This window comes from Osmerus mordax, chromosome 18, assembly GCF_038355195.1.
Source record: "Osmerus mordax isolate fOsmMor3 chromosome 18, fOsmMor3.pri, whole genome shotgun sequence".
Classification (NCBI taxonomy): domain Eukaryota; kingdom Metazoa; phylum Chordata; class Actinopteri; order Osmeriformes; family Osmeridae; genus Osmerus; species Osmerus mordax.
The window spans coordinates 3,350,238-3,363,097 of NC_090067.1; the positions used below are offsets into that span (position 1 = coordinate 3,350,238).

At 48.9% G+C, this 12,860-nt stretch overlaps 1 protein-coding gene across 1 annotated transcript; it reads right to left on the bottom strand.

Annotated features, from left to right (window-relative positions):
- Positions 1 to 1,042: 1,042 nt before the first annotated feature.
- On the bottom strand, positions 1,043 to 8,741 carry clptm1l (CLPTM1 like). Its single transcript, XM_067255593.1, has 18 exons — positions 8,639 to 8,741; positions 8,159 to 8,378; positions 7,943 to 8,037; positions 7,227 to 7,410; positions 6,845 to 6,999; positions 5,933 to 6,011; positions 5,244 to 5,361; positions 4,993 to 5,087; positions 4,796 to 4,880; positions 4,509 to 4,612; positions 4,178 to 4,243; positions 3,926 to 3,976; positions 3,450 to 3,532; positions 3,164 to 3,198; positions 2,945 to 3,000; positions 2,572 to 2,616; positions 2,288 to 2,403; positions 1,043 to 1,768 (listed from the first exon to the last, which is right to left on the bottom strand). Exons 2-18 carry the CDS (start codon positions 8,321 to 8,323, stop codon positions 1,684 to 1,686), a joined length of 1,617 nt encoding a protein of 538 aa, XP_067111694.1. The 5' UTR covers positions 8,324 to 8,378; positions 8,639 to 8,741; the 3' UTR covers positions 1,043 to 1,683.
- Between the last annotated feature and the right edge of the window lie 4,119 nt (positions 8,742 to 12,860).

Sequence of the window (12,860 nt, forward strand, 5' to 3'; positions counted from 1 at the left end):
GTATACTATGCACTTCAGATTATACATTTTCAGATGTATTTTACACATAATTTGAATGTCACTTTGGATTAAATTATTTGCTAAATGAATACAATTTTAACGTGCGACAAACACAATTCTAGATCATAAAATGACAATCCAACTCAAAAATCATATACATCATAATTCGGAAGCATGAAAGTATTAATGAATGTATGGATGGTGGATTCCTAAAAAACTGACCCAATACAGCTGTGATAAGGAGATCAGGTCGCACCTGTCAGATACAGTCTAATCTGTCACCGAGAGATGTTTTACCTGTGGGGAGGAAGAGAAGGAGGACAGCAGGGGTCAAGTCCATGGTTCTGGGGTAGACGACCAGCTGGTTGGCTGGAAGACCGGTTGACTGGCTAGCTGTCAGAAAGGTTGACTAGATCCCAGCCTTTCCGTCATAGCTACCCTACCTCCAGCCATCTCCACCCCATCCTGCCCTGCCCAGACAAACCAACAGGTAGAACCAGACACCTACCCTGTATGCGGATAGTGATGTTGTGAGAGGATAACAGCAGGGTGTGTTGGTACTCACCGTACCACACCCCTTCAGTCTTCACGACACCCCACCAGTCTTCACTACACCCCTCCAAACAACACCCCACCAGTCCACACTACACCCCACCCTACCACACCCCACCAGTCTTCACTTCACCCCACCCTACCACACCCCACCAGTCCACACTACACCCCACCCTACCACACCCCACCAGTCCACACTACACCCCACCCTACCACACCCCACCAGTCTACACTACACCCCACCCTACCACACCCCACCAGTCTTCACTTCACCCCACCCTACCACACCCCACCAGTCCACACTACACCCCACCCTACCACACCCCACCAGTCTTCACTTCACCCCACCCTACCACACCCCACCAGTCTACACTACACCCCACCCTACCCTACCACACCCCACCAGTCTACACCACACCCCACCAGTCTACACTACACCCCACCCTACCACACACCACCAATCTTCAGGACTTTTAAACCAACCAGACATTTTATTATATTTAAATTTCATCCTCGTTCCAACAAAAAAAATTGTTAAGCAAATGATAATTTCCATAATTCCAGATAAAATCAAAACACTTCATCGTCTGGTCCCTTTTAATACTATTCCTGAAGTCATATTTATACAATTTCACACACAAAAACAAAAGTTCATAATTTCATAATCAATATCAAATATTATGGAAGGTGTTCGACTGACACAGAGAACACAGGGTCGAGTTCAGAGTCAAACATCGCAGTCCCACGTTTGGCACCATAACGTCATGGCCTTCATGTGTCAACACTGTAACAAGGTAGACAAGATCAGTCCTCGTTCTGACATGCAGCTTCATGATCCTGGTGAAGACAGGCGGATGGAGGTTGTGAGGTTTGAAGTGGCTGGGGAAGGCCGGTGGGGATCTGGGGGAGGCTATGAGGGATGGAGGGATGGACCGAGGGATAGATGGAAAGAGGGAGGGAAGGATAGGTAGAGAGAGGGGGGGAAGGATGGAGGGATTGAAGGATAGATGGACTGCAGCAGTACTCTGTGGTCCCCTGAGGGCGGGACATGGTCCCCATGCTCCAGGAGGAGGGGGGTGTAGGGCTTCGCTGCTGGTCACCCTGGTATCTCTCCTGGTATCATTTCTGCTGTTAATCCTCGTGGTCCTTCCCCTTGGTCTTCTCATCATACGACACCCCGTACTCGTTCACTCTGGTCTTGTCCACCGGATACAGCCTGGGGGAGGGAGATCTGAGTGAGGTGTGTGTTACCATCTCTGGTACAGGTAGAAGAGGTGTGTGTGTGTGTGTTACCATCTCTGGTACAAGTAGAAGAGGTGTGTGTGTGTTACCATCTCTGGTACAGGTAGAAGAGGTGTGTGTTTTCGTTACCATCTCTGGTACAGGTAGAAGAGGTATGTGTGTTACCATCTCTGGTACAGGTAGAAGAGGTGTGTGTGTTACCATCTCTGGTACAGGTAGAAGAGGTGTGTGTGTGTTACCATCTCTGATACAGGTAGAAGAGGTGTGTGTGTTACCATCTCTGGTACAGGTAGAAGAGGTGTGTGTGTTACCATCTCTGGTACAGGTAGAAGAGGTGTGTGTGTTACCATCTCTGGTACAGGTAGAAGAGGTGTGTGTGTTACCATCTCTGATACAGGTAGAAGAGGTGTGTGTGTTACCATCTCTGGTACAGGTAGAAGAGGTGTGTGCGGTACCATCTCTGGTACAAGTAGAAGAGGTGTGTGTGTGTTACCATCTCTGGTACAGGTAGATGAGGAAGACCACGTCGTCTCGGAAACAGGCCAGCCGGTGGGACGTTGGCATGGTGATGATGAAGGCAAATACATCATCGATGAAGGTGTTGAAAGCCTGGGGGGAACCATGCCAAACCGTTACCGTGACAACAATACTGCGTCAACAACTGGATGGTCAGTCATATTCTGGATGTTGCACAAACTATGACGTCTGAGCTGGTCTTAGCTGGTCTGAAGTCTGAACTGGTCTGAACTGGCCTGAGGTATGTTGTATTCCGCTCACCTTGTACATGAAGGCCTTCCAGGGAAGGTGAGCCACAGACTTCAACTGGAGAAGGAAAACAAGTTAGTTCCAATTAACCAGTCAATATGAGCTGGCATTAGCATGACGTAGCATAACACAAGTTAGTGCATAGCTGAGCTAGCATTAACATCATGTAGCATAATACAGTTAAGATGATGGCTGAGTTAGCATTAATATGACGTAACATAACACAAGTAAGTGCATAACTGAGCTATCATTAACATCATGTAGCATAATACAGTTAAGAGGATGGCTGAGTTAGAATTAGCATGACGTAGCATAACAGAAGTGGATGGTTGAGCTAGCATTAGCATGATGTTGCATAACACAGCTGAGTGGGTGGCTGATGTACCTTGTAGTTGACGAACAGCTGAGGTAGCATAAACAGGAACCCGAATGCATACACACCTGTGACATCACACATAAAACACACACCAGCTGTCAGAGACCAGCTAGGCAGAAGCCTGCACATAATCAACGTCTGTTGTATGAGTGTATGTGTGCGTGTGAGAGGGTGTTTCTACGTGTGTCTTTTGTGTATGTTCATGTGTTTGTGTGTTTATGTGTTTACCGTTGACTAAACTGTTGATTAGCCAAGAATACCAGCTGGAAGAAAGGAATGCACATAATAGAGTTTATTACCATCACATCTGTCACACAGATAAATAAAACAAACACACACACACACAGAGTAGACACGCACACAATATGTGACACAGTAGACATTGTCACTGAGGAGGAGAGGAGTGAGTGTCCCAGTGTGTGTCTCTCTGTGTGTGTGTGCACGCATGTATGTCAGGTCCCAGTGTGTATGTTCCAGTGTGTACGTGTATTCCAGTGTGTGTGTGTGTGTGTACCTCTTGTATCTGAGGAAGACCAGGGCGTAAACTGCCCCTCCAATACAGAGGGGGTAGAGCAGGTAGGACAGGTATCGCATGGCCTGGGGAGACAACACACACCTGGGTTACACATTGTCCGCCTAGGCATGTGTGCATATACATGTGTGTGTGTGTGTGTGTGCCTGTATATGTGTGTGGGTGTGTGAGTTTGTGTGTAAGGGAGTCAGGTGGCTGAGTGGTTAGAGACTCAGGCTAGTAATCAGAAGGTCGCTGGTTCGATTCCCGGTCGTGCAAAAATGACGTTGTGTCCTTGGGCAAGGCACTTCACCCTACTTGCCTCGGGGGAATGTCCCTGTACTTACTGTAAGTCGCTCTGGATAAGAGCGTCTGCTAAATGACTAAATGTATGCCTGTGTATGTACTGTATATGTGTGTGTGTGCACGTGTGTGGTGTCTGTGTTTGGAGTGTGTGTGTGTAGCATCATGACTCGTACCAGAGTATCATATTCCTCAGTCCTTCTCTCTGATTCGTCCAGTTTCCCAAACTGTGGAGACACAGAATGCATCATCACTGTCTGGACCAATCACAGGCCTCCACACCAGGGAGGAAGGGAAAGAGGGGAGTAGAATGAAAGGATACAGACGAAGGGGAGGAGTGAAGGAAGGAAGGGAGAAGAGAAACAGAGAGGGATGGAGACTGAGACAGACAGAGAGGGAGAGAAAAGGAGACAGAGAGATTTTTTTACCAGAAAGGAGGGTTTCAGTCCTTTCCAAAACACCTGGATCTTGAGCGCTTTCTTCACCTTCCACACCTGGACTCACATACACACGCAGAGAAGAGGAAAATGCTAATGTGACGGGATTATGAGATGATACGAGATTATGGCTGTGGGGGTTTAGGACACACGGGATTATGAGAGGTACAGAGCAGGGATTATGTCTCGTGTGGACGCAGTTAATCTGGAGTTAATCTGTCTGCATCTGATACCTGGCCAACACTAATCCACCTTGGGCTCATTGCCCAGATACTAAATACACCTCCTGAGTGTGTGTGTCTGAGAGAGTGTGTGTGTGTACCTCTATCATGGACCCTACTCCAGCAGGGATGAGCACCAGTAGACTGGTCTGTTCATCAAACAGGTAGAAGAAAATCACTATGGTGCTGAAGCACCTCCACAGCACTGGGACAACAATGACAAAACAAAGCGGTTACTATGACACCCACACAAAACACCCAAGTACATAGCCATTGACTCATTAGCTTTGCGATTCAACGGCCAATCATTTCATTTGGAACTGCATGGTCTACTAGAGACGGATGACCATGTCCAGAAGCAAGGCCTGTGATTGGTTGGCTGACCCACCTGCCTTGCTGGACATGCCCACCATGCTCTTCTTTTGCTTCCAGAAGCTGATGTCGTTCTTAAACGCCAGGAAGTCAAACAGGAGCTGGACAGAAAGCAGTCATTGTCAAACAGGACGATGGCTGTTTGTTGATGTCGGAACGACTCATTGACAGGCACAGCAGATCACTCTACTTGGTTAATACACAAACACTTACATGGAAGGCTGCTACAAAGAAGGTGAGAGCGAGGAAGTAGAGATTTGTGTCTACGAAGATGCCTTTAATCTCATCTGCATCCTTCTCTGTGAACCCTGAAACACAACCGACAGTTAGCTACTACACACTCCTCCCTTCTGTCTGTTTGTGTCTGTGTGTGCTTATGTTTATCTGTGTCTTTGTTCATCTGTGTCTGTGCCCGGTGTCTGTGCGTGTGTTTCTGTGCGTGTGTTTCTGTGCGCGTGTCCTACCAAACTGCTGTAGAGAGTAGACAGCATCCTGCATGTGTATCCAGAACCTCAGTCTTCCCAGAGAGATGGTGTCGTACGCCACAGTGAGGGGCAACTCCACACTGCTGCCATTGATCTCCTGCAACACCAACACTTAGCGGCTTAGCAGCGAGCTAAAGACTAGGACTTGGTTAGCACACGGAGCAAAAGATCTGGACCGGGTTAGCACACAGAGCTAAAGAACAGGCAGTGTGACTAAGTACTCTTTGGAGTGAGACCTGAACAGGGCCCATGCACATGTTTGACCACTAGGGATAAACCCAGGACTTCCTAACAAATAATCTAAAGAAACACTTTTGCTCAGATGAATCACAATCAAGGCCAGCATTGAGGAGTTTAACCCTGAGTGAGCATCAACCAAAAGGGTTCAACCGAAAAATTTGGTTGTGAAGTTTAGTTCCACTTTAGCTGGCTTAGCTCACTAAACTAAAGGCCCAAACATTAACAACTAGGGGCTCCATCTCCACTGTGAGGCTAGGCAGCATGGATTGGGGCTAATGGTTACATGCTATGGCTAACTGCTAAATGCATGTAATGATACAGGCTATGTTCCATAGCTACAGGCTAATGGTTACATGCTATCGCTAACTGCTATATGCATGTAATGATACAGGCTAGGTGCCATTGTTACAGGCTTCAGGCTAACGTACCACAAGGTCTTTCACTCTGTTGCTCAGCTCATCCACAAACAGCAGGGGCAGGTAGACCATTCTGCGACCACTCTGAAACCTGCAACACACACACACACAATAATTTTGCACTTGCACATCCTGGTATATGTGTGTGCGTGTGTGTGTGTGCATGGGTGTGTGTGACAGGGTTGCTGGAACAAATTTGGCAAGTCAAATATAATTTGAATAGTAAAAAAAATTATGTATGTATCTCATACGCACACAAGTACTACACTCACACTAAAGGTGTCAAATCTCCTCTATAACCTGAAGAGGTCTGTGCTTAACCACTGATCAGTTAACAATAATGAAAGATTACAACTAATGATTACTTTATTACTTTTATACTGTTTGGAATGCTCTGAATATAATAACCAATGTTTGAACTATACCCTGCTATGTTAGCTCATGACAACATGGAATGTCAGGGCCATTTCTAGGAGCCCTATTTAAAGCCTAAACAAAAGTTATCTAGCATGGGGCGTCCTCTTTCTGTGCTTGCAAAGGCTATGTTGATTGTCATCCCCCTGACGTTTCTTGTGAGAGTAAAAAACCCCAATATTGTCATACTATTTAACTGCCCTGATTCCTGTATTCATTGTCCCGTCTTCTGAGATGCTCAACTTGAGTGTATCCAACACCTGCACCAGATCTGTAATAAATACTTTGATTTTGAACTTGTACTTGGCGATTCACTTAATTGACTTGGTACTTTCACAGCAATTGGCTACTATTTAATATGTCTTATTTTTAAGATTCAAACTATATTTTATTTTGTAATGGATTTGGGTGTATGTGTGCGTGTACATGCATTTAGTATGTGCATGGGTGTGTGTGTGCATATGGGCATGCGTTTCTTAGTGTGTGTGTGTGTATGTGCATGCCTCTTACACTCTGAGGTAGCGGTGCACGTCACTGGGGAGGGACTCCTTGTCGAACAGGAAGTGGTCATCGACCACGTTGAGGGTGAGGCGGGAGCGCCAGTGAGAAACAGGAAGGTCTGAGGTGGGGTCAATGCTAGGGGGCTTCTGGTTCTGCTGCTCCACCTGACACACACACACAAACACAGGAGACACACACACAGGAGACCCACACACACGCACACACGTTAGGTTATTTTTGTAAACTGTAATAGATCAACAGGACATTTTTCTGAAACTGAAATATGAAGAAACGTTACACAAAAAACAAAACTATATTTCACAATACCTGTACACATGGGCAGCCTGTAGGTGGTGAGCTAGTATACTAGGACCCTAGGTAGGACACTAACCTGCTCGTCTCCTGAGATGAGGCTGACCTCCGCAGGCTTGGGCAGCATGTAGGTGGTGAGCTGGGCCACAAAGTGCACCTGTCTGGGGTCCTGCCACGGAGACACGCCCGGCTTGTGGAGGAACACCAGAGCATACAGGGTCCCATTGTTCCTGGTCTTCTTAGGAAGGCTTACATTCACTATCCTGGAGAGGAGAGGGGAGGCGGGGAGGGGAGAAAAGATTTAGCAAGTCTATCACCTGATCCAACTTACACATGTTTGACTGAAGTTGAAAGTTTTTAGGTTTCAGTTATTTTATCAGTGTACTGAAGTTCCCAATGCTGACAATTTCTGTTCATTATTGCGCTTCTATGCCTCGCTTGTTTGTTTAACGTTGATCATCGATGGACACCGCACGATAGGGTCGACTACTGCGTCCTGTCTAAACACAAGCACACGTCACCACAGCTGGACAATGAGGGCTGGCTGTCCCCGTTAATGTTGGAGGCCTGGCTGCACTAACTTGTATTAAAAAACAAAAACTACTGGTTTAGGTGCCAAATTGTAGGTCAAATGGACACATCAACATAGCTACAGTGTTTTAACAGTTGTAATAGCTCAGCTGTGTACTGGAATAAACCTTGCTCGGGCATCGGAAGCGGTCAATTTATGCAAATTAAAATATTTCCGGGCTGTCTGAGCTAGCTTGTGGTCCATATTCATCGTCCAAGGTATACCTTTCAAACTTGGCGCTGACATCGAAGTCGTCCGCCTTCAATATGAGGTTGTGGCCCCCGTCTGCGTTGGGGCGCAGAGACGTGTAGATGCTCAACTGAGGAGAGGAGAAAGGGGGGGAAAAGGAGTGTAGAGGAGAGGAATGCAGATGTCAAAACCATGCGCCCAAACGTCCAGACATTCTGCAAACAAGGCTAGCTAGACTTTATTTAAATCACCTGGAGGCGAGGCTTCTCTGCAAGGAACGGAAGGATGCAGTTTTCTCCTCGCGGGTTGTCGCACGGTTTAGTGTAAACGATACCGTACATTACCCAACATGTGTGCAACACGTAGACTACAAACACCCCGACGATCAGGGTGGTGAATGACGTCTTCTGAAACATTCTGGCGGACGGGCAGGTCGGTTGGCGTGACTAGCTTACTGAGCTGGCAGCAAAGCTAAACGCAAGTAAACACAAAACAAATGCGACGACAGACTGGTACCGGACAAAAATAAAATACAATTTGAAAGCAGATTATCGGGACTGTCTCATTGCTATACTACTGGATTGCCTCATAGCTGCGGAGTCGCTTGCAGCTGTGTGAGTTGGATACTTTGGTCCTGCAGGCTAGCTAGTCCTGCTATTTACCGCTCATTTTAACGCCCCGGTCCCTTCATTTCTCTAACGGGTCAAATTTCCATTCGAAAACATCCATACCCCTTACGCAGATCGCTTTGTCTTGAAAATCATCCCAATAATCCATATACTGTTCGAGCTAGACGCGTGCCATGGAGAAGCTGTCAGATCACTTCCGCGATTGGGTTCCTGGTCGAGTCTTTGTGGAAGTGTCCAACTGCGGTTGCGCAGATGGACCATCACCGTACGAAACAAAACGGAATATTCCTGACCACGAGATGGCGCTACCGCTCCACGTCTCAGACAGCCCACGCACAGCCCCCCGCGGAGACTTTCTACAGTTTAAAACTCGTCCGGAGAAAACAGTCGAGCGTTCACTAGTGTGTGTGGGTAGCGAGACTCTTTGCAATAGGCATTTACTTTCTCTTATAAGAGGGAAGAATTCTTAAATTATATGTTTTTGTTTTATATCTAATATTTTGTTTTCGATTAGAGACAGGCTTTACTGAGCAGGAAGTGTTCCCTCCCTCCCTCCCTCCCTCCCTCCCTCCCTCCCTCCCTCCCTCCCTCCCTCCCTCCCTCCCTCCCTCCCTCCCTCCCTCCCTCCCTCCCTCCCTCCCTCCCTCCCTCCCTCCCTCCCTCCCTCCCTCCCTCCCTCCCTCCCTCCCTCCCTCCCTCCCTCCCTCCCTCCCTCCCTCCCTCCCTCCACTTTCCTCACCCTTCACCCTCACCATATAACCAACCCTCCCCTCCCTCCCTCCACCCTCTACCCAGCCTCCACCCTCACCATCCCCATCACCATCACCCCCCTCTCCTGCCCCTTCTCCTTGCCTTCCTCTCCTCTCCCCTCGCCTCCCCTTCTTTTCTCTTTTCTCCCCTCCTCTCCCCCCCCTAACAGAGCTTGTAAGTGTGTTGGATCAGTCCAAGCCTTGAACACTTTGTACAGATGTTTCCTGTGCACCAGCACTGTAGTCCTCTGTAGTCTCTGTGTGTGTGTGTGTGTCCACATACTCAGCACGTGCTTCTTGTTGAACAGTTACACACACAGAGTACACTACAGAAGCATGGAGCAAAAGGGAGAGGCATAGAGGGAGGGGAGAGAGAGAGACAGGGAGGGGTGTGAGAGAGAGGAGGGGGAGAGAGGGAGAGAGAGGGAGGGGCATAGAGAGAGGGGAGAGACAGGGAGGGGTGTGAGAGAGAGGAGTGGGAGAGAGAGAGAGGGGAGAGACAGGGAGGGGTGTGAGAGAGAGGAGTGTGAGAGAGGGAGGGGAGAGACAGGGAGGGGTGTGAGAGTTAGGAAAAATGAGGACAGAGAGAGGAGAAAGGGAGGGAGAGAGGCAGGGGAGTAGAGAGATAGATGCGAGTAGGGAGAAATGAGGACAGGGAGAGAGAGATGGAAGGAGGGAGACAGGGAGGGAATGAAGACCACCAGTTATTGATTTTCTGCTTAAAAACCCTGATCTGGAGGCTGGTGGAGAGAGAGGAGAGAAGCTGCTTGAATGAATAAGCAGCCTGGCTGGCGGGAGAGAGGCTGGGGGAGAGGCTGGGGCTGGGCATAGAGGCTGGGACTGGGGAATAAAGGCTGGGGGAGAGAGATTGGTGCCTGGGGGAGAGCCTGGGGGGAGAGAGGCCGGGGGAGAGGCTGGGGCTGGGCATAGAGGCTGGGACTGGGGAATAAAGGCTGGGGGAGAGAGATTGGTGCCGGGGGGAGAGAGGCCGGGGGAACGAGGCTCAGCTAGAGATCCTAGGGCTGGTGGAGGGAGGCTTGGGGAGAGTCTGGAGGAGAGAGGCTGAGGTTGAGAGAGGCAGACTGGGAGAAAGAGGCTGTGGAAGAGGCTGAGGCCGGGGGGAGATGCTGGACCACCTAAAGAACTTTGGAAACATGAACAAAGCAAACACATTGACTGCCAAACTAATGAACTCATTCGTTGGACCGTTTCACACACAGGGATGACTCCCCATTACTCTCGTGTTGATCCAAACCACAACAACAGCAACAGCAACAGACAAATATGTCTCTCTGTGTGTCTGGCAGTGAGACCCCAGCAAACTGACAGTCTGACGGCTGTGTGTGCGTGTTTGCGTGTGTAGCTGTGTGTGTGGGTATGTATGTATGTCAGTATGTGTGTGTGTGTGTATCCTGCATGATACCCTTGTCTCGTCCTTTGATCCTAATGACATCCGCACCTTCGTCCACTCAGTATCTAAGATAAATCACATCTGTGCTCCTAAATGTATGGGCGGCACCATCTATTCTCATCATATTACCTTCAGGGTGTGTGCGAGTGTGTGTGAGAGTGTGTGTGTGATGGATGCCTGTGTGCGTGCGCTTGACTGTGTGAGCGTGTAAGTGGTGGGAATCAAAGTAAGAGAGCATATGCATTTCTATTACCTCTTCTTGACAAGGGAACTGCTTTACTTTTAATTGAAAGTGATCAGAAGTGTCATATGAGGCTGGTGGCTGGCAGGATGGCACCCATTCATCCCCACACATTGCCCTCAATGTCACACACACACACACACACATGCACACACACCAACACACACGCAGGCAGGCATCCATCACACACACACGCCAGAATCCAATGCTTCACTGTGCGGAAAGGAAAGTCACCTTGATACACAATAGTCAGAAACTTCAAAGCTTCTCTCAGTTCATCTCTCTCTCTCTCTCTCTCTCTCTCTCTCTCTCTCTCTCTCTCTCTCTCAGCCTTTTCTCCTCCTCTCTGTAGTACTTCCTCCTCCCCTCTCTCTCTCCTCCTCCCCTCGCCCTCCTCTCTCTGCTCCTCCTCCTTTCACACGTGCGTCGGGAGAGACGCGGATGACAGGAGCCTCATCACAGCGTCAGATTTCGGCAGCTGGTGAGGAGAACGAGAACCGGGGGGGGGGGGGTGGGACCATCTGCAACGGAGTGGTGGGGCGGCCATGAGAGAAGCTCCAATCTGCGGTAGCGCCAGCCAGCAGGAAGAGTGGAGAGAAAGAGGGGGATGGAACGCAGAGGGGGGAGAAAGGCTGGAGAGAGAGAGAGAGAGAGAGAGGGAGAGAGAGAGAGAGAGAGAGAGGGGGGGGGGGAGAGAACACCCACACACACCCAATCACCCCCCCCCCCCCCCCCCACAGTCACACATCCACACGCACCCCCCCCACACACACACACTTACGCACATCCAAACTCACATACCCACACACACACACACACACACACACTCTCACACGCACTAGGCCTGACAAGTGCTCAGCCAAGCTGTGGGGGGTTGCTCTCCTCTCAGGACAATCACCCATATCACCCCTGCTTTGATCTCCACCATGCTGTCTCCATAGTCAGGAGAATCCTCTGTGTGTGTGTTGAGTGTGTGACAGAATGAATGAAAGAGACGGAAATAAAAAAGATGGGAGGGAATAAGTGAGAAAGAGAGAAGGAAAGAGAGAGATGTTGAGGGAGGGAGAAAGAGAGAATAAAGGACGGAGAGAGGGTTAGAGAGAGAGAGAGAGAAAGGTGCATGCACAGTTCTCAGAAAGAGTTGAGCTCCTCTGGTTCCTTTCATCGCCATGGTAGCATGAGCTCTCTCTCTCTCTCTCTCTCTCTCTCTCTCTATCCCTCCCTCACTCACTCACTCACTCACTCACTCACTCACTCACTCACTCACTCCATATCCATCCAGCTGTTCTCCTTTCCTCCTTTTCATCCTCTCTTCTTCTTCATCTGTCCTCGAAGATGGATTCATCGCTATTCCAATCCTCCTCTCCCCTTCCCCCCTCTCCCTCTTCTCCTCACTTGCTCGACCCCACCCCTCCATTCACTCATCCGTTCATCCCTTCATACCTCCATCTCTCCACCCCTCCATCCCTCCACCCCTCCATCCATCCCTCACTTCACCCCTCTTTCTCTGCTTCCCTCCCTTCATCCCTCCACCTCTCCGTCCCTCTATCTCTCCCTCCCTCCATCCCCGGGGTAGAGTAATCTGAGGAGAGGTGTGGGACTGTGCACTCTTTAATACACAACTTTAATATGATCTCTGCTTTTACCAACTCCCTTCACAAACACACACACACGACCACACGCACAGATGTACACACTTAATCCCCCACATACTCACACACACAGAGCATCACGGTGTGTGATCCTATAACAGACGATAAAGATGAAGGCAGGGTGCTTTCGTCAGGACAACACATCTACTCTTGCTATCTTAGGGATAGAGGAGACCAGGGGCCTCTTCCATAAAGGCCGCTCAACAAAGCTAGGATTAAAGTCCAAAACCTAACTTGAATTAACAATAACTTTTTAACATAGTTTTTGTAT